A 26,878-nucleotide genomic window follows, 5' to 3' on the forward strand; every position below is an offset into this window, starting at 1 on the left:
GGCTTGGGGCAGCCACGCCCCCCGGGAGCCTCGCAGCCGCCGCGGCGCCGCAGGACCAGGGCGGTATTCAGTCATTCAGCAAAGGAGACGGCCTCGGGGGCCTGGGCGCCGGGAGCTCGGCACCGCGCCCCCCCCCCAAAAAAAACAACGAGCATTGCCCCGTGCGGGGGGGGGGGGCATTCCGGAGACAGACACTAAGCAAACACAGAAGGCGCACAAGACCGAGAGAACTGTCCCGCTGAGCCTTAAATCGGGGCGGTGGGCTGCAGTGAGCGCGCGGCTGTCCCGACGGCCGAGCGGCGCCCCGAGGCCGCACCTGGAGGCGGGGCGGGCGCCCGCGGGCCAAGGTCGCTGCCCAGACTTCGAGGCTTCGCTTTCCCCGCGGAGACGGGCTCCGGGTCGCTCGCTTCGCCGAGGAGGCCCGAGGGAGCAGGTGCTGCGGGTCATGTCGGGAGGGCCGCCCGCCCCTCCCCGGAGCGGTGCCCCGCGGTCGCCGGCCGGGGACACAGACGCGACGGCGGGGGGACCTGCGCGGAGCCCGCGGAGCTCGGGGGTCAGCACGCGCGGGGGGTGGGGGCCGCGCCTCTCCGCGCAGGCGGGTCCCAAAACCCGGAGCTGGACTCGCGGGGCGGTGCGGGCGCCGCAGTGTCTGAGCTGCAGGCCTGCGGAGCTGGGCTTTAAATCAGCGCCCGGGCGCGGGTGGGTGCAGCCGCAGGGGCTCGCGGCCCGGCCGGGCGGAGCGAGCCGGGAGAAGCGCAAACCTCCTAAGTCCCTCCCGCCTCGGCTGCTCGCGCCGCTGCCTCCGACCCCGAGCCAGCATTGTCTTTAATGTCAAATCTAGGCGTTAGCCGGCGAACCCTCGGGATGGAACCACCCGGGGCCCCAGGAGCCCCGGCTTCGTAGGGGGCCCGCCTCCTTACCCCCGGGTCCAAGCGGGCGCCGCCGCCCCGCTCGCAGGGACGCCGTGCCCCCCTCCCTGCCCCCCCCCGCCCCCAGCGCAGCCACAGCCGCCTCCCCCTCCCCTCCCGCAGCCCCGGCCCCTGCAGCGACTTGGCTCGGGCGAGCCTCCCTGCGCCTGCCAACTGTCACACTCCTCCTCCGCGGCTGTCAGAAGCGGGACGCCGGGTGCAAGCAATCCGGCGGCGACTGCAAACAGCTTGGGCTGGGGTGTCGTTTGACCCGTGCAGAGTTAGAAATTAGGTCTCAAAAGAAGAGAAATCGGAGTGCCATGTTGCACTTTTAAATGTCCACTGTACTAAGTCACCTACTTTTCAGTTCAGCTTTAGGACCTCCGGTGGATACCAATCGCAGGGACCAGAAACGCGAAACTCCTGGTCCAGCTCTGGAACCTCGCGTCCACGTGCTATAACGACGCTTGGGCCACAGAGGCCTCCCCGCGGTCCCTGGAAGTCCGCAAGCTCTACCCAGCCCTGGCCACAGTCCTCTTGCACGGTCCTTGCCCAAGGAGGAGTCCTTTGCCTGGTACTTTGCTTGCTGGCATCTTCGTGTCCTTTAGGTCTCGGCTCCAATGTCCCCTCTACAGACAGCCTTTCCTGACCACGCAATGGAAAATAGCCACAGTCTCCTCTCTAAAGACTGGGCCCCGCTTTATAGTCTTCACGGCATTCATCACTCTCTGAACCAATGTTTCTGTTTGTTGTTTCATTATTAGCAATCTGCCTCTCAAGGATGCAAGTTCCATGAAGGCAGGGTCATTACCTTTTTAAGGGCTGTATCCCAACCCAAGGTAAGTATGTAATAAATAATTTATGAACACATATGTGAGCAGATAAAATGGTATGGAAAATTCTAGTTCGTTTGCAGTGTTGAAAAACTCTGCCAGAAACAGTGGTGTGGTGTTGTGATGATTCCAGAGAAGATGTCTGTATCCTACGATACCTCAAAGCTGCTCTCTCCCCACTGTGTTAAATAACCAGAGCCCTTAGGCTCCCCTCCTGGCCCAGGCACTTCAGAACCCCGAACAGGAAGTGAACCCCCCAGGTTGGTGCCATGTGTGTTCAGATATCATATAGAACGTGCAGGGATGGATTTTGATAAAAGAACTCCACATCTTCTACTGCTCAGATAAGAGACCCGTCCCTATACTTTAGGTCATGTCATGTTCCTTTGAAGTTATTTTTGCAGCCAAAGCACTTAGGATCAGAGATATTTAAAACTCTACGGTGTTAAATCTCCTCACCTCACCTTACCTGTAAGCTAGAGTCTATCATGCTTTTAGGTGTGAAACACGTTATCTTGTGTTTTGTCTTAAATACTTCAGTTTTCCAGACTTGTGGTAACAATGCTTCACCATTGCAGTAGCAAATATAGGTGGGTCATCCTGTCTTTCTGAGATTTCTTTGAGAAAGAGATAAGTAACTTCTTTATCTTCTTTGCCAACCTCTTGCCTCTTATTCCTCCCATTCATACATGCACACACACACACACACACACACACACACACGAAGGACATTTAAGGACTTGTGATTTTGTAATGGAGGTAAAACAAGTAAGCAACCAAAATGTTTTAGAATCCCACCTACCTTCAAAAGAATAATAATAATTTCTGTTTTGCTTTATTCTGGGATGTCTTTGTGGGTATTTTGGTTTTGTTTGCATGCCATTTTACATTTGACTTCATGAAGACTCTTTGAGGGAACAGGATTTCATAAATTTGCTACTGATTATGTTTCAGTCTTTAACTTCCTCTTATCCTCCTACACAGAGCTTCATCTTCAGTTTAAGAATATAATACTTTATTTTTTTAAAGATTTTATTTATTTATTCATGAGAGACACAGTAGAGAGAGAGAGAGAGAGAGGCAGAGGGAGAAGCAGGCTCCATGCAGGGAGCCCGATGTGGGACTTGATCCCTGGTCTCCAGGATCAGGCCCTGGGTTGAAGGCGGTGCTAAACCACTGAGCCACCTGCCCAAGAATATAATACTTTAAAGATTTTATTTATTTATTTGGCAGAGAGAGAGGGCAAGCAGGGGGAGTGTCAGGGAGAGGGGAAGGAAGAAGCAGGCTCCCCGCAAAGCAGGGAGCCCTACTCTGGACTCAATTCCAGGATGGGGCATCATGATCCAAGCTGAAGGCAGACACCCAACCAACTGAGCCACCCAGGTGCCCAGGATATAATACTTTAATTATTATGAAGTTACTATTCATTATCAGAGGAGGTAGTGTGACATTATCTGCTATACCCATCTATTATTTTCAAGATCCTTGCTGTCTACCACTTAACATTAGAAAACCAAAAAATTAGAGGACTAAATGTAATATAAATAACATAACAAAGGATGTAAGATCCCTGAGTAACTAACAGCATTTATTTATAAATAAGCAGCAAATTTGCTAAACAATGAATAAAGAAACTTTTTTTTCCCATCAAAATAAAGCACTTGGTCTGCCATGGATCAACTAATCCAAGTCTCATATTAATGGATAAGTTGAATTCTGGAGAGGTTAGAGGAGTTACTCCCAGTCTGTTGGCACACACAGACTGGAACTCAGGTGGTCTGTGTTCTAAACAAGTGCTCTTGAGTTTGCTATTCCTTCCCTACTCCCACACGGAATTTAGGGACAATGACAATAATACATTAAAGGGGTATGGAGTAAAGAGAAATATAGCCAACTTCAGGCTACTAGAAGACTGTTCCATTAATTATTTAATTGATATTCCAATTTAGTTTACTGATATTCTATGTGAACTTTAGGTTGTACATTATTAAATATCTTCTCTAATTATTTTGAAATTAAGCTAAACAATATATTAATTCAGTATACACATCAGAAAATGATATTTATTCAGCACTCTTCAATAAATGGAGAGCGCTGCTTGCTTCCAGGACAAAGATGACTACCATGAGACTCCAGACTCTACCCAAGGACCAGAGGGGTCAATATCTCATTAAATGTAACCTATTTGCAGCACACATGCTCTGCACCAATTAGTGATATTTGAAGCTATCACAAATTAATAAATATTTAGAGCACTAAGGAAAGCAATATAATTATCCAACAGAGTTCTTATAGAGCTTAGACATTAGCAAAAAGTTTCAGCTAAGTAAACTGAAAGATTATTAGAAAGGAACAGTTATATACTAGTTTAGATGCTTTGGCCTACAAAAACCAAAATGCTGAATCAAATCAGCATAAACATTAAGGAAAATTATCATCTCACATAAGTGCAGAGATAAGACAGTCTTTAGTCACAGCTCCCAACCTCACCAGGAACCCAGCTTCTCACTCTGTCCCCTCTGTGAGCAGTTCTCCAAAAGACTGAGCGTCCTGTGGACAGGACATGCGCTGCATCAGACAAGAGAGAAGGAACCTTTTCTTTGGTGTCTCTTTCTCAACAGCAAGGAAACTTTTCTCAAAAACCCCCCAAAAGAATTCTTCCTGGGTTTCAATTGCCAAAACTGAATTTTATACATTTCTAAACCAATCACTGGAAATAAAAACAGTGTTATTATGGGTGGTTTCTTAAAGCAGAGTTTAGGAGTACTGAGTTTAAGATCACTTCCCTGTTTCACAGGAGGAAGTAAGAGGGACTGGGTAAAATCATTTTTTTATTATTCAGTAGGGAAAAGTGGGGGTTAAGCAACTGAAATGTCAAGTAGGCCACCTAAATGTCCACTGAAGGTTATAAACACCGAAATATTTTAATAATGTTTTGATAATAATTTCTTTAAACCCTAAGGTACTTGTCAACAGAACAGTAAAGATAGGGCCCAAATTTAATGTAATTTTTCATGGAATTGGTCAATGCCATTAGGCTTCCAAATCAGGAAATGGTATATTATTAAACTTCAAATTCTGATATGGAAATAACTGCTAAAATGAAAAAATAAATTAAGCATTTATATTAGTTTGCAAAGGCTCCTGTAAAAAAGTATCACAATTTAGGTAGGCTAAACAACAGAAATTTATTCCCTCATGGTTCTGGAGGCTAGAAGCCCAAGATCAAGGAGTCAGCAGGGCCATGTTCTCTCTGAAGGCTCCTGGGAAAGATGTGTTCCAGGCTCTATCCAGGCTTCCCTGGCTGATGGCAGTATAACTCCAAGTCTTCAGACGGCATTCTCCTTGTGTACCCTCCTGTGTCCATATTTTCCCTTTTAATAAGGGAACTAGTCATGTTAGATCAGGGTATGATGTCATCATAACAAATTACATCTGCAATGACCTCATTTCCAATAAAGTCCCATTCCGAGGTCGTGAGTGTTATGACTTCAACATGTGAACTTTGGTGGGGGGTTTCACTATTCAACTCATTGTAACAGCTTCTAACAGAAAGAAAGTTGAAGATAAGTATCAAGAAAGATTTGACCTCAAAGGATAGCATCAAGAAGTGAAAAGACAACCCACAGAATGAGACAAAATATCTGCAAGTCGTCTACCTCACAAGAGACTTATATCTAGAATATATAAAGAACTCTTACAACTCAATAATAAAAGACAAATAAATCAATTTAAAAAGAGCAAAAAACCCAAATAGACATTTCTCCAAAGAAGACATACACCTGACTAATAAACACATGAAAAGATGGTACAGGGACACCTGGGTGGCTCAGCGGTTGAGCGTCTGCCTTTGGCTCAGGGCCTGATCCCAGATTTCTGGGATCGAGTCCCGCATTGGACTCCTTGCATGGAGCCTGCTTCTCCTCCCTCTGCCTGTGTCTCTGCCTCTAGTTCTGTGTCTCTCATGAATAAATAATATCTTAAAAAAAAAGAAAAAGAAAAGATGGTACATATCATTAGCCATAAGGCAAATGCAAATCAAAACTGCACTGAGAAGCCACTTTGCAGTATGGCTAGGCTCAGGTATAGGATGGCTAGAATCAAAAAGGTAGACATAATGAATGTTGGTGAAGATCTAGACAAATTGGAATGTTCATACACTGCTGGTGGGAATATAAAATGGTACAGTTGTGTTGGAAAATAGTCTGGCAGTTCCCCAAAAAAACTATCATAGAATTAACAAATGATCCAGCAATTTCACTCTAAGCTATATAGCCAAAATAATTGAAAATTTATATCTATACAAAAACTTGTGCATGAATGTTCATAGCAGCATTATTCATAATAGCCAAAAAATGTTCATCAGAGAAGCCAGTTACAGAAAACCATACATTGTATTATTCCATTTATATGGAAAGTTCAGACTAGGCAAAATGATAGAGAAAGATTAGTGTTTGCCTAAGACTGTAGGGAGGGAGGAAGGGAAGCGACTGCTCATAGTATGGGGGATCCTTGTTTGGGTAAAAATGTTCTAAGATTGACTATGTTGATAGGTACACTCTATGAGTGTCCTAAATACCTGTGCCTCTGCGACTGGAGCAAGTTGCATAATCTTTCTGGGCTTCATTTTCACCTTTGTAAACTGAGGAGACAAGTACTACCACCCTCTTAGGATTATTGTAAGAATAAGATTAAATAACACACCAAAGGTGCTTTAAACAGAGACTGGCACAAAATCAGCACTAAGGTTGTATTTGCTATTACTGTTAGATGTGAACTGTGACATGTTAGTACCATGTATATTGCATGCAATAAAAAAAAAGTCTAGACTTGCAAAGTATAATGTGAGAGCAAACAAATTTGTATGTTGCTGATTTATTCCAACCCAATAATTTAAAATAATAATGTCCTGAGAAAACGGAGTTCTTGATACTGGTATTTAAGCCCTGCAGTCAGTTGGGCCCTACCCAGGCTAGGGAAACATCAGGGACAGTGGGCCCTGCTTCAGGCTATGAAAACCAATTATAGTTCTTCCTCTATAAAAGTCAAAAGATATACATGTTATTTTTAGAAATTATCTCTAGTTGGAACTTTTGATTGACCTGTTCTTTCTAGGGAGATGTTTACACTCCTAAAGATTCTGTTTCAGTTTTCCTTCTCCTTTATTTCTAGCAGCTGTGTTAAACGGGAGCCTAAGATTCCTTCCCATTAAATGTGTCCTTCGGGTTTTTTGTTTGTTTTTGAGCATGAGAAGGTACTGTAATATTTATGAAGAAAATTATACTTGACTGTGATTCTTGGCTGACTCCGGGATGACTCAGATGTTTCTTCCTCCCTTTGGCTGATAGCTGCCAGCACAGGCTGTCGGTCAGAAACATTGTGGGATACCCACGGTGCCCGGAACACCAAAGAGAACTGAGAAAAACAAAGCGGGAGGTACAGTTTTGCTTTTAAGGTGCTTGCAGTACGTTGGGCCGGTCCGGACAAGCATCCAGGATACATACATAATGCACAACACATGACACGGAAGTATACATATGTACTAGCAGGACCAGTCTGGGGCAGAAGTGACAAGTAGAGGTCTCTGAGTTCTGCTAGGTCCCATTTTATATTTTCCTTCCTCAATTCTAGATGCTGCTTCCCACGGTCAACAAATATTTATCAAATGCCATCTGTAAATAACACACTTGAGTAAGTGACAGACACTGCCTTCCAGAGCTTCCTGCCAAACCAGTATTTTCTAGAGTGTTGCCCTTGTCCCAGAACCCACCCATCTCAATCCCCTCTCCCAGCTTCAGGTTTCTCTCTCTCCTTAGGGCTCTTTTCTCAGCTAGTTATAAAGAAATAAGTATTCATCTTTAAAAAAATTAAAAAGTAACACTAAAGCATGACTAATGAGTTACAATTGAATACTTTAACTTTTTTTAGCCCAAAGGAATGAATCTATAATGGTGAAATTCTAGAAGAAGAGGCAACTGAATGAGAAGATGTATTTTGAAGAAAAGGCTATGAGGTTTCCTTTTTTTAGGTAGCATTTTTTAGATCTAGACTTGCAGTCCAACACTGCAGGTGTTATTTCTATCTAAGTCCTCAGTGAGATGAAGGAAACAATAAGTATATTCCCCTTGGCCTTAAAATCCAAACAGCTAGGCTGCCCAGAGAAACAGTTATCTAAATTAGGAGACTAAAATGCTTTTTCTTTTTTTTTTTTTTTAATGGTTTTATTTTATTTATTCATGGGAGATACAGAGAGAAAGAGAGGCAGAGACACAGGCAGAGGGAGAAGCAGGCTCCACGCAGGGAGCCCGACGTGGGACTCAATCCCTGGTCTCCAGGGTCACTCCCTGGGCCGAAGGCAGCGCTAAACTGCTGAGCCACCTGGGCTGCCCTCAAATGCTTTTTCTACTAGGTAATGGTTTTTCTAGAATACAGAACATTATTTTTTAAACAGTGCTTTGAAAAAATAATAAAGTAAAATAAAACAAAGCAGTGCTTTGATCAGGAGTGTCATAACTGTTGCCTATAGATAAGGCACAAGTTAGAATAAGATTAAACCTTGAAAAGCTATCCAGTTTCTCTCATTAACCAACAACGTATTCACCATTGCTTAAGCGACCCTAATGTAGTCCTTGAGTGTGAGTTGAATTAACTTGCCCAGGACACAGGGTCTGACTCCTATGGGCTCTATCTGGTTCACACGAATTGTGCAAGTTGATTCAGATCAGATCTTGTCTTTGATCTTTATTAGCTTGAGTCTCTCGACCTGTTTACCTCTTACCAGCTTATAAAGCTCTTGTTTATCCTTCTAAAATTCCTACTGCTAGTCTTTGGGCCTACATCTAGAGGCATGAATAGAAAGAAAATAAAAGTAGATACTAATAGTAGCCTTGGGCCGCAAAGACACTCATTTGTCTTTCAGAAAAAGTTCCCCAACTCCCATCCCTGCCTCTTGCCGTATTTGAGTGTTTAGAGTGTTCAACCTAACTTTTTCCCAACTCAAACTCAAAATAATTAGAAATGAGTTAGAATTTCCAAACTCAGTTTACTAGAGAACAGTTTTTAAGGAGGGATATGGTTTTAAAACCAGGAAATAATGTCCTTTGTAGTCATTAAGCCTTTTCATAGACAATTTACTCTGCCTACTTTAAAATGGGGTTTGTAATTATAACAAGTGTTGTTTGGATGACTGCAGAGACCTGTCAGGTGGATTCCTTGGCAGAAGCATGAACCTGAAATGACATATTGAAAGAAAGAAAGAAATATGGCATAATTCAACAGAGGTGAGGTATGAACTTTGAAGTGTGGGAAATTGGGGACACCTGGGTGGCTCAGTGGTTTAGCACCTGCCTTCTGCCCAGGGTGTGATCCTGGAGACCCGAGATCGAGTCCCACATCAGGCTCCTGGCATGGAGCCTGCTTCTCCCTCTGCCTATGTCTCTGCCTCTCTCTCTCTCTGTGTCTCTCATGAATAAATAAATTTTTAAGAAAGAAGTGTGGGAAATTATATGTGTAAATACCCAACAGTAAGAATTAATTAATTGTGTACTGAAATAAAAAACTGGCTTCCTGACTTCATCTGGGAACGTAGTAGAAGATGAAAACTTTTGGAGAAAAGAGAAAAAATTAGCAAAATATCTTGAAGTTAGGATTGTGAAGTAAAGTTTGCAGAGGTGATTGAGACACAGAAATTCTTTTTACTTTGTCAGATCTACATTTCTCATACTTTCTAGCCATTTCTCCCTATGAATATTGGAAAATTTTCCCAATTTAAATCCTGAACAAATGATCTGTGTATACTCCTAACTTCCTGATACAATGTTAGGCATCCACGACTTTATTTATGACAAATCAGTACTACACAGTCAATACTGAAAACCAATTTCCATCCTAAGGAGGCTCTTATGTAAAAGTGTTAGGCATTTGCACATTGTTGAAAATAAATTATCGCTTCTTGGAATATGCATAGACTAAATACCCTGACTGACCTTTTTACTGAGAATAATTAAAAACATAAAATTAAAAAAAAATTAATTGTTTGAATGTATTGATGACCTGGAGAGCTAGTAAGAAATAGTCCTGGATCAAAAACTAATGGAAGGCAGGAACCCTGAGGGGTAAGCAGAAGGCTGAAGTCAATGTTCACCTGGAGGGCATCTGAAGCTTCACTTTTTCTGTCTTTGAGAGTGGGAAGGACAGATGGGAGAGCCTGAGCTTGCCCAAGTGGGGAAACAAAATAGCAGAGAAAATTCAGGTGTAACCCATTTACAAAAGACTCATCTGAGACTAAATATAGAAAATTTCAAAGTAATGGGACAGAGAAAAATACGTCAAGCAAATGTCAATCAAAAGAAACTAATGGCATAACTATGGATATATCTGGGGGAGCTGTACTTTACCAGGGAAAGTGTTACCAGATATAAAAGATTAACATTTGGTACCGACAAGCACAGGATACAGGGCTAAAAAGAAAGTGAATTAGGGACGCCCAAGTGGCTCAATAGGTTAGGCATTTGACTCTTGAGTTCAGTTCCAGTCATGATCTCAGGGTCACGGGATCAAGGCCCCAGTCGGTCCTGTGCTGAGTTGGGGGGAGTCTGCTTGAGATTCTCTCTCTCTTTCTCCCTCTCCCCCTCCCCCTGCTAACTCTTGCACAATATCTCTCCCTCTCTCTCTCAAATAAATAAATAAATATTTTTTTAAAGTAAACTAACACCCCCTTACAGGTATAACAAACAGTGAATAACAAAATAGGAACTAGAAAAACAATAAACAAAGAAAACTTAAGTTGGAGGTAACCTGGCACTATCTATTAAAATATTAGGTTACATAAAGCATGCATGTGCTTCAACCCAGCTAACATATGTCTTTCATAATATTTTTTCACCCTATTTCCTTATGATTTAGAGACCTTATCACTTTGATGAATTAGATTAAGACTTCTGGGAGCAGATAATATAACAGATAAATGGTTTAAAGTCTGTAAATGTCAGCGGTTGAGCGTCTGCCCTAAGCTCAGGGCGTGAATCTGGAGTTTGGGATCAAGTCCCACATCGGGCTCCCTGTAGGGAGTCTGTTTCTCCCTCTGCCTATGTCTCTGTGTCTTTCTTGAATAAATAAATAAATAAATAAATAAATAAATAAATAAATAATAAATAAATAAATAAATAAATAAATATTTAAAAAATAAAAAAGTCTGTAAATGTAATGGTTGTAAACCATTACATGCTGAAATGAAAAATTGTGATATAGGGTTAAATAGAAGAAAGATCAATAGTGAATATAAGCAAAGTAAATTTGCAGAGTAAAAATGTGGCCATTTTAAACAACCTTGTGTTTGGTAGACATCAGTGTTCAACCGGAAAACTAGCCTCCAGGACTATTTGGAGGTCCCCCTTGTAATTAGGCTGGAATAAATCCTTCCTCCACTCAAAAACAAACAAACAAACAAACAAAAAACCAAACAAAAAACCAGGAACTTCCCTCAGAAAATCAGGATCTATGATCATTTGATTCTGTGGAACCTCATATAGACCCAATGACATAGCAAGGAATGAAATGCAGAAGTATATACATGACGTAGGACGAGAAATTCCTATCATGGTGATGAAGTTGGACAGCTGAGGGCTGAAGTCCCCATTGACCCCTACACAAAGCCTAAAAGGAAGCAAGACATTGGTTCTGGGCCCCCTGGTACAGAAGATTTCTCATTCTGGGTGGGCTTTGGAGACCATAAAATCCTCCCAAGACTCTGGAAATTTGGTAAGGGACAGAACTGTTTCTGATCCCTCCATCATCCATTCACAATCTTGTGTATAACTTTTTCATAGCTTGTTTGCTCATTTGAGGTAAAAGGAAGTAAAACTAACATTAGCCAAATCTGAGTTGGTGCTGGGGGTTTGTCATCTACCAGAAAGGTTTTGAAATACCACACGAAGTAGAATACATTTCTTTTTTTTTTTTTAATTTTTTTTATTATTATTTATTTATGATAGTCACAGAGAGAGAGAGAGAGAGAGAGAGAGAGAGAGAGGCAGAGACACAGGCAGAGGGAGAAGCAGGCTCCATGCACCGGGAGCCCGATGTGGGATTCGATCCCGGGTCTCCAGGATCGCGCCCCGGGCCAAAGGCAGGCGCCGAACTGCTGCGCCACCCAGGGATCCCCATTTCTTTAAAAAAAAAAAAACCTCCTTATTTGTTAAAACAATATTGGCACAGTACTTCTCATGTTCATTCTCCACAAATAATAATCTGTTACTTCTACTACAACTTCTACTTCTCTACCCAATCCTTAAGGATGTGAAAAGGTACAAATGTATATAAATAAAGAACTAAAAGGAAGAGAATCAGAAACTTGGAAATTTACAGTGGATAACTTACTATACAAAAGAAAGAACTTTACATGTTTATGGAAATAAATATGACAGAATGGATCTACCAAAACTCATACACATTCTTCTGCTTAATTTACACATTATGTTGGTGGAAAAATGACATTCTTTACTTTTTCAGTTTCTTTATTTGAAAGTACGTATAATTGCAGAGGGATATATGCGTTACACAGACTGTGGTAGGACCACAACCAAGCCAAATCTAAAGCCAAGGATACTTCAAAGATTCCAAGAAATGGTTTGAAAACTTAACAAAATGTCATGCCCATGGTCTATCCAAATTGTACCCTCTCTCTGACTGGCACCAAAGAAAGATCTATAAACCTTCAAGATATCACTCCAAAATGGACTAGTCAATACCCTTCCCACCTCACCTCTGCCCCAACATCCCAGCTTCCCTTAATAGCCCAGAAAAGTTAATCATCTGTGTATTGATTCAAATTTTTCTAGAACATGTTTATATCTTCATACTGATTCATACATGGGTACATGAATTTATTAAATTTACAACCTGTATTTGGAGTGGTGGTTTCCTTGTTCATTTCAAATACCTATTAAAATAATTCAGAGAAGCATCTAGAAATACGTTTCAGAGGTCGAGTTTCCTTTAAAAATATAAAGAAATGCTAAAACTGAATTATAAAGTATGATGATTCATTTAAATATTTACATTAAACCTGAGTTAACTGGAAATATACACAATACCAACTAATTTTGCAATTTTCAAAAGATTAAAAATTTGAGTGTAGGGACGCCTGGGTGGCTCAGTGGCTGAGTGCCTCCCTTCAGCTCAGGACGTGATCCTGGAGTCCCGGGATCCAGTCCCACATTGGGCTCCCTGCATGGAACCTGCTTCTCCCTGTGCCTATGTCTCTGGCTCTCTCTCTCTCTCAATCTGTTTCTCATAAATAAATACATAAAATCTTTTTTAAAAAGTGACAGTGTATGTTTTAAAGTGGTGAGGTATCATTGTTCTCTCCTGAGCCTCTGTGACTACAGATTTTGCCACCCATGGAGATGACCTCAGAAGGCTATACTTGAGGCTCATTAAGAATGTGAGGCTTGGGGCACCTGGGCGGCTCAGTTGATTAGGCACCTGCCTTTGGCTCAAGCCATGATCCCAGGGTCCCCAGAGTGAGGACTGAACACACCCTGCTCAGTAGGGGTTCTGCTTCTCTTTCTCCCTCTGCCCCTCCTCCCTGCCTGTGTTCTCTCTCAAATAAATAAATAAATAAAATACTAAAAATAAATGTGAGGTTCAAGCCAAGTAGCCCTCCTGATTTTGTTAATAAACTCTGACACCTAGCTTCTAATAATCTGAGATTTGGTGACAAATTCTCTGTTTTCCTGATCCTTATACTTCATAATTTGATTCAGATTGTCCATGAATGGTAGAAATTAAATGAACTATGCAGGCTGAGATGAAGGAGGAAGAAAAGGAGGGGACGAAAGGATGCAAATGAAATATTTTTTAAAAAAGAATTGGCTATGTTTCCTTGAAGTAAAACTGGCTGGGCAAACTCCAGGATACTAAGCAGGTGAGAAAAAGCATCAAAGAAGCAAAAAAAGTAGCATGATGTAAAGCAATGTAGATAATGTGCCGTGTGGCTAATCTATTACAGCTATGTCTATATATTTATATTCACATCTCAACATATCTCCATTACTCAGGAAGTTTACATTTAAATAGGCTACTGAAGTGGATTTCCCCCACCTCAACATCAAACATCTGTCAGCTAGAGACAGCAGGTGAGGGCAGGCAGTTGAGCTGGCTGGTTTCTTGAGGCTGCTTGGTGGCTTAGATGAAATATCCAGAGCTTTGACTTGAGCTTTGTTGACTTCATGTCCACAACCAAAGTGCTCTTTCTACTGACCACTTAAGAACTAACCAGTAGCCAAGTCTTCAGAGTGGGAAGATTCTTCTCCAGCCATAATATTTTTGGATATGGTTTCCAAAATAATTTGAAAAATATCCAGATGTAATCCTTCGGCCTCAAGAGATTCAAAGAAGAGTTTCACCTGAAAAATAAGCAAGAAAAAAATTACTGACATGGTTCATAAAATACTTGCTCTTGCAAAGGGTTTCAGAACAGCTTGCAAATTATACAAACACCAGAGTAATCATTTCTCTGCCAACCTTTGAATGGTTGGGTTTTTTTCTCTTTTGTGTGTGTGTGTGTGTGTGTGTGTGTGTGTGTGTAATTATTTTTTCACTTTATCTTCAAACAATAGATAATGTAAGACAAGAATGATAAATCCTTATCTTATAAGTGAGCACACTGTGAGTAAAAATGTTTAGTGATCAAGCCAAGTCATACAGTTAAGTAGCGAGCCAGGATTTAAGTTGTAGAATTCTGAGTTTCCTTAAAGGGTAAATAACTCAAGATTCACTTTGAAAAGAAGATATAAAACATTAGAATGCTTTAAAAAAATAAGTAGAATTATCAACAACAGTAGTTTTGGTGTAAAAAAAAAAAAAAGACCTTTAAGTACTCTCCCAAACTTCAATATAGTCACTTCTGTGACAATACACTATGAAACAAAAAATAAGCAAGGAATCATCTCTTAAGTGTAATTTTCATTTTGAATGCTATGAACACCTGTATTTTAAGATGTTCTAGCCCTGTCCCTTCCATTTACTTTCTATGTGACACTGGTTGAACTACTTATTTTCTTTTAATAAAACAAGAACTTTAAACCAGATTACTTCTAGGTTTGCTTTCAGTTTTACGATTTGAACATTTATTTTTAGGTTGTTAGCAGTAGAGAGTCACAAACCTCTTGCAACTCATCCTTGGAAGAAAAGTGAGATGTTGTGCCAGAGATGATTATTCTCATAGCATGTGAGCCCAAGTCAAATCTGCAAATAAAAAGAGAAACACACAGATTTAAGTAGTAGAAATACTAGCCTTATCTTTATGATACCATATGTTTTTAAAATATATGACATTAATCACTATAATAAGCTTGTACATTACAATATATTCTATTAATTACCATAAGAATAAATTATTCAGGAAAATCCCAAAGCTATGAAGTGTATCAAATTTATTTTAAAGGTTTTTTTTAAAGATTTATTTATTTATTTATTTATTTATGCATGACACAGAGAGAGAGAAAGGCAGAGACACAGGCAAAGGGAGAAGCAGGCTCCATGCAGGGATCCTCATGTGGGACTCGACCCTGGAACTCCAGGATCACGCCCGGAGCTGGAAGGCAGACGCTTAACCACTGAGCCACCCAGACGTCCTAAAGTGTGTCAAATTTGACCATAAGATGAAAATGTAGATAAAACCTTTTTAGGAACTGTGACTAGCTTATCCAGCAATGTTTATGTTTAAATATATGTTTATGCCTAAAGCAGCATTCTTTATGTTTTTATTATGCACTCCATTGGTAAAGATTTTTTTGTCCACAAACTTCCCAATATTCATTTTTATTTATGTATTATATGCATGTACTATGTTATAGGTCAAATAGAAAATTTAATAGCATAAGAACTAATATATGTAGTAATATGTTCTCCTTGCACTCTCATGTACTGTCTTGCACACTTCTCCCCCCATTTTGGAAATCCACTGTCTTTACACACAGTATTTTGGTGAGGGTGGGGGGGCAATGCTATTTGGTTGAACTCTCACTTGTAGCCACGGAGTGCGTCCTTCACCCCAGTATCTTATATAGAGAATTTATACCATAAGTCAAAGGGATTCATGCTGAAAAGCAGAGAACAGATACATCTTAGAAATGATTCCAAGTCCAGGCTGTGCACATGGTCAGGCAGGAGGATCATTTCTAGTGACAAAGGAAATCTATGGCATTGCAGAATAAGTCTCATCATTTCAGGGGAGGGAAATGATGATCATACAAACGACCCAACCAATGATTCCAGTAATCCTTAAGGAAACATACACACGCTCATTTTATAAACACACACACACACACACACGCACACACACACATACACACACATGTTTTTTAAAGCTGTTTCTGTTTGATACCATGAGAATTCAAACCTCCTTCAAGGCCTTGGCAGAGGGGTGAAAATGCTCTTTTTGCTTACACAAAGCTATGGAGGCTCTTAGTCCTTCATGGCTAACAAATGAGAGGGAAGAGGAACTGGGAATGATGGAAATCAGAGATACTGACACTACGGTAAACAGAACAGACTGTGCAGCTCTCAGATTCAGGATATTTTCCAAATAGTTTGTAAGTGACATTTTGGTTCTGGATAAGGACTAGCTGAGTGCCTTAGCAGGGGTTTGTTGTGAAAGAAAGCAATGCCATCCTGTGCCTTCCAATGAAATCTAACCATTATTGGTTCCTTCTGAGGGATACTTTAGGCCCAGGAGCATGCTGGAGTGAGCTCTGGTTCTCCTAAGAGTTGAAATCCGAGAAAAGACTCAGAACTGATTGAGTTTTAAAAAGGGGTGGGAGTGCTCCCCAAACACTTTTGATCAGATTTCTTTCAGTTCCTCTAAGCTCTCCACTAGGCCACTTCCACAGGGGACCTGAGGGTGGGGGTTAGCTCTCATCAAAATTCCTGAAACTCTCCCCCAGAACAAAACTGCATTAACAAAGCAAGCCAAATGTGTTTGATGCACTATACATGGTTTCAGCGTGCTGGATGGGGCTGATGACTGGATTTAACTCATCACACGCTTGCTCCCAGCAGGTCTTTGCCTGTGCAGAGTGAGCGAAATCTCTTTGCCACTCACTTCTCATTCCTCTCCCTCACACCTGAACAGAGTAATTTTGGGCTATTAAGTTTTCAAACTATTTGGGTAGAAGTAGGATCATTTATATACTTTGGGGAGACACATCATTGTACTTGGTTTCAGGCAACTGAGCTATTTAGGTGGAAGAGCACACATTGGATGTAAATGAATACCAACTTTTTAAGGAGATGGGTCCAATTTTCTCTCAAAAAATTCCAGGCTAATTGCTGCCCCTGTGGACTTCTGGTGATCGCATGAAGAAGGAGGCCCAACTCTTGAGTCTTGATGACTTCTCCTTCCATTCCTAGTTCAATTAATCTGAAGAAATAAAGACCATTTGACTTGTCATGGTATGTGTTATGTAATGGAAATTAACTCAGGCTACCAATATATTAAAAGAATAGAAGAGAAAGAGGCATGATAAAATTATAATTTGTCAAAATCCATAACAAATTCCTTCCTGGCTAACATTTTTAATGTTCCAGTTGAACTTTCAATTTTTTTCTGCCAGTAACTTCATTCACTGATTACTTCAAAGTACTTTAATTAGCATCTTGTAAAACATCTAACACACAAGAATGCATTCTTGTGATCATTTTTCTCCAAAGTTTTGATGTAAAATGTAGCCATTTGTCCAGTATTGGTCAGCAGATTAATAACTAGGAATATATCTGTTTTCACTATTTGCATTTTGTCAATATGTATTTTTTGGAAGTAAAGTCAAAGCAAATCAATCTTTAATCTTGATTAAATTATTTTAATGCCTTTGAAGTTGGAGGGCAATATTTTAGTGACTTCATTGAATTTTTTTTGACTTCATTGAATTTGTATCAGTTTACTTTTAACAAGTTAGTTAAGTTTATGCACTTACTTTATTAACTTTTCCTGATGTTTGCTGGTTGACAATGCATACAGAATTTTGTTTTTTTCAGCACCTGACATTGACAGCCCATATTGCTCTAAAAGGTAATTCCATCCCACTGTTGTCTGAGCACCGATGGAATACACAATCTCCAAAACATCTGATGGAATGCTGAAGTATGAAGAACAAAGTGAAGAAAAAAGCCCTATGAAACAAAAACCCTTTTTTCTTATTACAGTTTTAAACTGCTATAACAGAATCACCCCTGAGTTATTTTCAGTAGTGTGTTAAACATTTATTTCTGTCAAATTTTTACAAAAATATTTTATGTAATTTTGCTTTGCAAATTATTTGTGGGGTTTTTTTCTTAAGATTTATTTATTTATTTCAGAAAGAGAGAGAGAAAGCAGGGGTGGGAGGGGCAGAGGGAAAAGCAGACAAACAGACTCCCCACCAAGCAGGGAACCCTATGCAGGGCTGGATCTCAGGACCTGGAGATCATGACCTGAGCTGAAATCAAGAGTCAGATGCTTAACCGACTGAGTCACCCAGGCGCCCCGTGGGTTTTTTTCCCCTTATTGATGATAAAATGCTAGCAAGGAGAATAATCATAAAATTTTAATTTACTCAGGGACTAAAATAGCAACTTTGTAGAATCAATGATTTCTGACATATCAAAGTGTTGGTTTATACAGAATTCTAGAATTGAATAACCTATATTGGTGCTATGTGATTTTTTTAAAAATAAAACTTGGTTTCTTACTGCTTTAATATCACATTAAAGTGTATTTTCTAACAGGCCTGAGAGTCATCTGATTCTCTGGGTCTAGAAAATTTAATTTAGCACAATTGATTGGGTTCAGTCATTTTATAATTTATAATTTGTAAACCTGATAAGGTTTGGGGTTTTATTGCCCTGTAGAATATTAACTAGGTTTGATTCTAATTTGGTCTATGGTTTTTAATTCCAATATTGTTAAATCAATAATAACTGATATTCCTTTTGATGGCTCAGAAAAACTGCAACAGAGGATGGGGCAGGAAATTTGCATTTATCATGTAGTGACCATATAGGAGAATCTACTATCATATTTAACTGTCAAAGCTACCTAGTGAGATAGTTATTATCCTGATTTTTAAAAAGTGGAAATAAAGCTTGGAAAGGTTAAGTAACTTGCACAAGGTGACATGACTAGCCATTGTGAAGATGGAATTTAAACCTATGATCCTAACACTTGCATTATTTCCCCTATACGTGCTTATCCCAAGTGCCAGCTGAATCACAAAACAAAGACTAAGCAATTAAATTATAGTCTGCATTGTTTTGATTTTAGTGTATTTACTGTACAAATGTATGAAAGTTGATAATAAATACATGTAAGTTCCCTGAAGGTAAGACACATAGTTGTTTTGTTTACTGCTTTATCCTTTTTTCCTGTAAGCAGTGCCTGGCCCACAGGCAACATGCAAAGAATTATATATTGGACACACAAATGAACGAAGTAATTAATCTATGTAAGAAAATTCTTCATTAGGATCAATACTAGAAATCTTGAAGTTTAGGGGGAAAAACCCTATAATATTTAATTATGTATTATCGATTACAAGCATAAATGAGCTTTATATTTTCACAAGTATAGCATCTGGTTAAACACGTTCAACTCACATATCTAACCCATAGGTGGGTTGCTGCAGATAAGATCACTCCTCTTGGAACAAGTATAAAGGTGGAATAATATCTCATTATGCTATAGGGCAGCAGGATGTTTACATTTTAGCGTCACTCATTCAACCCATTCAAACATGAACAAAAAAGAGGAGCTAAAAGATACTTTTCTTAAACTGCTTTTTTTTTTTTTTTTTGGCTCAAATAACAATGACAAGAAAAGTACAAAGAAGAAAACTGAAATTAATGTTTTCAAAAAGAAGAATTCAAGAAAGGATTTCAAAAAGCTCACTGAGATTTAGTTATATGGAGAGAAATTATGATAGCCTATCAGCAATCCGGTATAGACAAATGGACACCATTACATTACACAGCACTAAAATTGTGAATTTTTTTCTTCAGTTTTAAAGAATGAATTTTCCTTGATTCACATACCAATTTGATTTCTCAAAACATCCAACTCTAGAGTCAGTTTTAATGATAACAATGTAAAACCATGTGTTGGATAGAAATCAAGGCTTACATTGAAAAGATTGTGGCATCTGTTAGTATTTCTGGATTGTAACTGCTAAACTGAACTGCAGCATAATCCATGTGATCACTGGGCATCTTCTTGATTATAATAACCACCAGAATCCATTTTGCCATCAACATACACACTGTTCATGGCTCAGGCCATCAATTTCCCCTCAAATATGAAATTTGGGGTCAAAATTCAGGTCTGTGGTATTGGTTAATGAAGAAGTAATAGACTTTTTAAAAAGGTATCCTCTCCTTATTTTAAAAACAAGTTTTAGCAAATGATCACTGGTGTTTTGACTGCAATGTACATTTCACATTGCCTTTTGTCTTTAAAAGACATCACTTTTTGAGCTTGGGCAACCCCCCCCCCCCCCCCCCCCCCCGTTGCTTCTACCCTCTGGCTGTCTTTCTGTTACCATGCCAATGCTTATTAGCTGTTCCTCTAAAGGTACCTAAATCTCACTTCCCACAAAATCTATTGAGCACTTACTATACGGGAGCATGAAACAAGGGTTTGTAATTCCCAGCATGGCTTTCCGCCCCCCTCCTCCAACCTCACTGAAAGGTTTTAGATGTAATGTCTTGCTTGATCAAAGACTTCAGCATCAAAGTGAAAGGAACAAAGAACAGGACAGATATCTAGATTTACGTTAATTTTCCACTGGATTCCATCCACTGAGAGAAGAGTTCAGTTGCCTTCTGGATGCAAGGAGCATGGTTCAGGTAACAGGCCAATTTTAAGATGGTCGAGCGAAGCAGTCTGTCCCAGACTGAGCCCTTGTCACTCCAGCTTTGCATGTCAATCACTGGCTTAAAATATCGGAGAATGTAACGCTGCAGAAAGCACAGGATGATTTACAGAGAGGCTAAATTTAGTACTTAACACAGCTCTTATCATCAAAAGGGGTCAACTCTAAACTGTCTACATGAATCTTCCTCAAACACAGAACTATTTGTCCATCTATTTTTCTCTCTGTTTTCTGGGCCCCACCTACCATAGTCAAATAGAGTTTCTGCATTAAAAGTATGACTTAATTTCCTATGGTGGGGGGTGGATATCAATAGATAAAATCACATTTAGGAGGAATATTTTGCTCATGATCCTGTCAGGATCTTCTTAGGTTGGTGATGACAAGGAGCAAAGGATTCCCAACCATTCAAAGCTGTGGTGTTGACTGTGCTATCAGCCAGTTGCCCCAGCTTCTTGAAGATTTATTCCCCAGGAGTTCACACAGACAGACCAAGTCTCACCAATCCTTCAGACACTCTATACTTACTCAGTGAATTTTCTGGAAGTGATACAAACCTTGAGGTTTTCAGTGACATCTGAAATATTCCTTCTGTGCATCATGTGGTAAAATAGTTCTAAGTATTCCAGACCTTTGAGAAGTGCAGGGATGCTTGTTTCATGTTGGAGATAGCGAGTCAGGTCAAGGGCTTTGTCTAGGGTCAACCTTCCTGCACTGAAGTATGAAACAAGTTGTTGGTGGTTTGTGCATATTTTATAGTTCTTAATATTCTTTTTTTTTTTTTATGATAGTCACAGAGAAAGAGAGAGAGAGAGAGAGGCAGAGACACAGGCAGAGGGAGAAGCAGGCTCCAAGCACCGGGAGCCCGATGTGGGACTCGATCCCGGGTCTCCAGGATCGCACCCTGGGCCAAAGGCAGGCGCCAAACCGCTGCGCCACCCAGGGATCCCCTAGTTCTTAATATTCTTAACATTAAAACAAATATGATATAGAGAGCAATGATGGGGCAGTTCTGTTCTAAGGATTAAATGGCTTCATATGAGTTGAGTGCTTAGAGTAATTCCTATAATACAGGAAGAGCTTTATAAAAGAAATATTAGCTAATATTAATATTTAGTACAAAATAATATCAAGGTTTTCATATATTATGTCATTCTCTAATTGTTTAATTTGTGGATTTGAATTGTTCCTCCAAGCAAATTTGGAATTTTTTTTTTTTTTAATTTGGAATTTTGATGACAGGTACAGTGTCTTCTCTTTTTTTAACGTCCCTCCTAGAGTCTAACAGTGAAGTAGTAATTATTCTAGTGGGACAAAAAAAGTAGTTTCATTGTTTTTTAGAAATCTATTTAGATTCCAAAGTTATATGCTTTCTCCATATTTTCTTTTAATAAGAAGAACAAACAAACAAAAAAAACTATTATTCTGAATACCAAAGCATTAGGGTCTCTTCTGCAGAGGAAGTAAACCATTATATTGTCATTTTTGCAGAGTGGTTCTCACATGTGTTTCTGACAGGACTTGTGCCTGCACGTGGTCTGTAAGCTATTACTGCCAGCATCGGACTCCCAGATTAAGCATAGTAGTTTGATATGGAAACAGATTCCAGAACAAAGGATGTCTCTGTTGAATTTTTCATTAACATAATGTGCTACCTCCTTGGGGTTTTTGAAATTTTCAATTCTTATTGAGAAAGAGGGAACTGAAACTAAAAAGAAGGAACTTTTGTTGTGACTTCACTCTTCTCAGACACAATGAGATACTGCTTTAAAACAGACTTACGGAAAATTGCCACAATTTTTGTCTGAAGACGGAGGGCTAAATCATATACACGATGATGCTATAGATCGCTGTGTTTTTTAAAGCATTAATCTACCAAATGTCACTATTCCTTCCCACATGTGTAAGTGTCATGATGTACAGTACAGCTGATACCCTAGAGGATCACCAACAGGAAAAACTAGGTATAATATTCCAGGGGCACAATTTAAAAAAGAATGTTGAACACAAAAACTACCTTATAGTAATCCTGCTTTTCTTTTTTGGTCCAGCCTAATTTGTATCTTACTAAAAGAAGCACCTTATTTGCTTTTGTAGTTATTTATTATAAACAATCTTAATATTCATATGAGAAGTCATCTTTTCTTTTTATATAATTAGCTTAATAAAAATCCAGCTTCTCACCACCAATCATTACACAAAATGTTATCTGAATACTTGTTCAGCTTAAAAACTAAAGACACATATAAGTGTATACTTCAGCCCAACAGAAAAAAAAACTATATTCTATTAGTAGACGGTTCTCTACTTATTAGTATATAGTTTCAGCTAAATGGTATCCTTGTAAGATAAAACTATATTTTTGAGGAACCAATTTAGGCCTTCTTTTTATGGTGTCAGATTAAAAGAAAAAAATAATTTTTCTGTAAGGAAATTACAGTTGTTTTAATTGTACTCAACTCAGATGGGATTCAAGTGTTAAATTATATTTAGTAAATATGAAAATCCAATCGAAATAAATATCCATTCCTTGGTCAAATTCTGTCTTCAAACCAAATATGATCGCGGATTACTTCTTTGAACTCTTAAATAGAGATTTTATAAAGCAAGGAAGGGTGAGATAAATATTACTAAAGGGAGAGTAGCAAGTAAAAATATTAAGTTCTATTATGAGTGTTTAAATTATTTCCTTATTGAATCAGTTTTATTATAAAATTAATATAAACAAATTATGAAACAGCTGGAAATTAGAGGGGGGAGGAAACAAGCCTCATAGTTTCATTACCTTACATATTCACAAATAACACTTTGGAATATTTCCTCCTCTTTTTTCCCCTCCACTTTTAGGAAGTACTTTTTTCTATGTAGTTACAAACATAATAATACACAAATTCACTTTCCACTTTTTTTCTAACCTCACACTATTTGAAATGCATTTCTATGCCGTCACTTCATCTTCCTCTTCAATACAGAATCTTTTACGCAATGTATATTAGATAATACTAATAACACTAACAGTTCACATTGATTGAACAGGTACTGTGCTTAGTGCTTTATCAGCATTATCTCATGCAATCCTCGAAACAACCCTTGATATTAGATATTACCATTTAAAGCTGGAATTTTAAAGACTAGAAAATTTAGGCTTAAAATGTTTAAATAATTTGCCCAAGGTCAAACAAGAATTAAAGAGGTAGTACTTGAAGTCATCTATTTTAAACCAAAATTTGTACTCTGAATTAGCTTCACTAACCTGTCCACCTTGTGAAGAAATATTACTGTTTTTCTACTGATTTATTAATAACTGTAGGGTTCCTTCTGCTAAATAACACAACCCATAAATGTATTGGCTAGAGAGAGCAAAAAAGACTTTGCCACTACTTGAAAGATTGGCTTTCATTTGCTAAATTGTCAATATTCCTCAGTGACCCTGTTCTTAAATTTTTAATCTATCTTCTCTACAATGTACTCAGAGTTTCTCCTCTGAGCAGACAAATCGCCTTCCGTGAACTGTGGCCTACTTCTCTGCTAGTTTGATGGATCCACTCAGATGTTGGATGGCCACGTCCTGGCCAATCCTGGCCTCCAGTGGGCTCTGCTACCACAGTGTTCCTGAGACATGTGGGGCTGAAGATTCAGCTCTCAATCTCCTTTTCTTCTAACTAGAGAATTCTGTTGTATGGAGAAGCTTCCCTGAGAGATGTCCTGCTGATTACTCGCACTCAACTTGACCTAGATAAACATCTGAAAGGAAATAATATGCACATTGAATAAAATGACTATAGTAATTCTGAGAATAGGAAAAGCTTACAATGCACAATATTCCACCTGATTTCCAATATTTTTTTCTGTTGGTGATATTGTGACCTTCTTTATTCTATATTTTATTCTGCTGAGGATAAGTGAGAAAAGAAAGAAAATATTTTGTCTTTCCAGGAAAGTCTAAGGAGGAATAAGCATAAGTAGCCAATTCCTCCTTCATTTCCCTTTCAGTTTCATACTGACTTCTTCAATGTGACAAGTGGATTGTGTACTAGATTTAACATTTAAAATCATAAAGGTTAAGACTATATTATACTTGTGGTTCAACAGATTACATAGGTGTTTGGTGAAGCAGCAAGCTACTCACAAACAACAAACAAATATAAACAAATTTTAAATCTGGAGTCAAAAGCTTAAATGTTTAGAGGGTCCATCCTAAGTGAGTGAATCAGGCCACTCATGTACAGTTTGAAACTTTGGTGCATGGGACAGTGAAGGCCTGGCTTCAAGAAGGATCTGCCCACTGCACCCTCCTCTGTGGGAATTAAGGTCCACAGTTGCAAAATCATTTCACTTTCAAAAAAGGTTCTAGAAGTCAGGATTTGTATATAAATTTACCCACATTTTAAAATGTCAGAATACATTTTCAAATACTGGTCGAGTCAAAACATCTTCTTAGTGGGTAGGCTTTGGCCTAGTGGCCCGTATTTGACCTTCATTCAAATCCATCTCATACCAACAATCAATGACCAACACTGAATATTTTATTTTGAAATCTAGCATATCTGATTATGATTAAGTTATTTCCTATGAAATCAGATGAAATTTTGCATTACCTTACTAGCTGAAACGCATCATGAATCAGACCTACTCTGTCCTTAGGTCTAAGAAGTGTGTGATTCTGACTCAGCTGTGTAATAAGTTGGTCCCATCCAGTCCCCTCATAGTGAACAATGTAGTAGCCGTTTGAGTCCACATTGAATTTCACCCAACTGGTCTTTTCAGATAATTCCAGAGTGTCTAGAAGGAGGAAATTGGCATAGCATTTCATTATCAACAGACATACTAGGAACATCTCCAAAACTGTTAGTACTCACTCTTTTACTAAATAATCGGTAGGAAGACAAAGTTATGGAAGAATCGTTGTGACATTCATTTTCATAGTCTACTGAATGGGTTTGTTTTTGTGAGCTAGGGTCTTATTAAATTAATAAATAAGTTAATTCATAGGATAAAGACTGCTAAATTTGTTCTCAAACGCAGTCTTTGCTGGTCTAAGAGGCCCAGTTAACCAGATGATAAGCATGATCAGAATCCCACTTGATTTATTTGTCTCAGGGTTTAGTTACTGGTCATTGAAACATGTACATTTAAAGACGTGATCCATTTGTCTAGTCCTTATTTGGGGTGAAATAAGGATTCCAGGTTGAACATGACATTATGATGGAAACCCTCTCACAGTTCAGTGAGGTGTTCAAGAGAAATTAAGATTGTAATATATATTTTTAATATGACAGACATTATACTATGTGGTAAAATAACATTATTATCATATTCTCTCAATAGTTCTGTGAGACCTAGTCCTCATGAAAAATAAGATGAAAAAATTGAAGCTCAGGAGGAGTAAGGAATTTTCTTAGGGTCACACATATAATAGGTGATATAGTGAGGAGTTGAATCCAGGGCCATTTTGTTCCAAAGTGCATGTTTTCTTCCAATACATATTTTTGCCTTGTGGCAAACAAAAATGTTTCCAATACACATTTTTGCCAATTGCTAGGTTAGTAATTTAAGAGCTGTAAGATAGGAATCCATCATTTCTTGATACAAATACAAACCTATCTCTAAGTGCTAAAGCACAAGAAAACTTTCCACTGAATAGAAATTTGAACGTTCCAACTAAAGGATTCTTTTAGTAACTAATAAATGGATAAGTGAGAACTTCCCCAAATATAAATCTCTTATTATGAGATTTACTTATAGTATCTTTCCTCCAAATAACCCAAAACATGTTTAATTTCAGAATTGAAACACCTGTTTGACTAATGAGTTTATTACCTGTCCTTGATTTTAGAACGTGTCTATGAACCACATTAGAGGAACTCGTGGAGTAGGTCAGTGGAATATGCCAGAGGAACCTATGTCAGAAAATAGAGACGGTTATGAATGGCCATTTTAACATTCACATTGCCAGACTCAGATAGGCTGTCAAAGGCACCTAATGGCCCATCTTTCACAACATCAGTGGCCTTGTAAATTTTATAGGCTAAGACTTGCAGATCCTTGAGTATGTAAAAATTCTTCTATGTGATTATAGAGGTGCAACAACATATACCTAGGTGAACTCTGTCACAATTACCAGTATCATTTGCTGTCCAAATCTCATACCACAAGTTCTGCTGATTATTTTCTTCTAAGCAAGAGAAAAAAAAAATCCAATCTTCCTTTCACAGTTTCAAAAACTCTGGCA

The 26,878-nt window shown here is 39.0% G+C and overlaps 1 protein-coding gene across 1 annotated transcript in view; it reads right to left on the reverse strand.

Moving 5' to 3' along the window:
- Nucleotides 1-12,237: 12,237 nt before the first annotated feature.
- The window catches only part of ERAP2 (endoplasmic reticulum aminopeptidase 2), a 39,950-nt gene continuing 25,309 nt past the window's right edge, over nucleotides 12,238-26,878 (reverse strand). Inside the window, exons 12-19 of the mRNA XM_025992854.2 lie at nucleotides 26,467-26,546; nucleotides 25,245-25,428; nucleotides 21,204-21,360; nucleotides 20,547-20,731; nucleotides 17,719-17,880; nucleotides 17,025-17,165; nucleotides 14,908-14,989; nucleotides 12,238-14,148 (exon numbers count right to left, since the gene is read on the reverse strand). Of these exons, the coding sequence (XP_025848639.2) occupies nucleotides 14,014-14,148; nucleotides 14,908-14,989; nucleotides 17,025-17,165; nucleotides 17,719-17,880; nucleotides 20,547-20,731; nucleotides 21,204-21,360; nucleotides 25,245-25,428; nucleotides 26,467-26,546 (1,126 nt within the window). The 3' untranslated portion in view covers nucleotides 12,238-14,013. The remainder of the gene's footprint in view (nucleotides 14,149-14,907; nucleotides 14,990-17,024; nucleotides 17,166-17,718; nucleotides 17,881-20,546; nucleotides 20,732-21,203; nucleotides 21,361-25,244; nucleotides 25,429-26,466; nucleotides 26,547-26,878) is intronic.

Source organism: Vulpes vulpes, chromosome 14 (genome assembly GCF_048418805.1).
Source record: "Vulpes vulpes isolate BD-2025 chromosome 14, VulVul3, whole genome shotgun sequence".
In the NCBI taxonomy this organism is placed as follows: Eukaryota; Metazoa; Chordata; class Mammalia; order Carnivora; family Canidae; genus Vulpes; species Vulpes vulpes.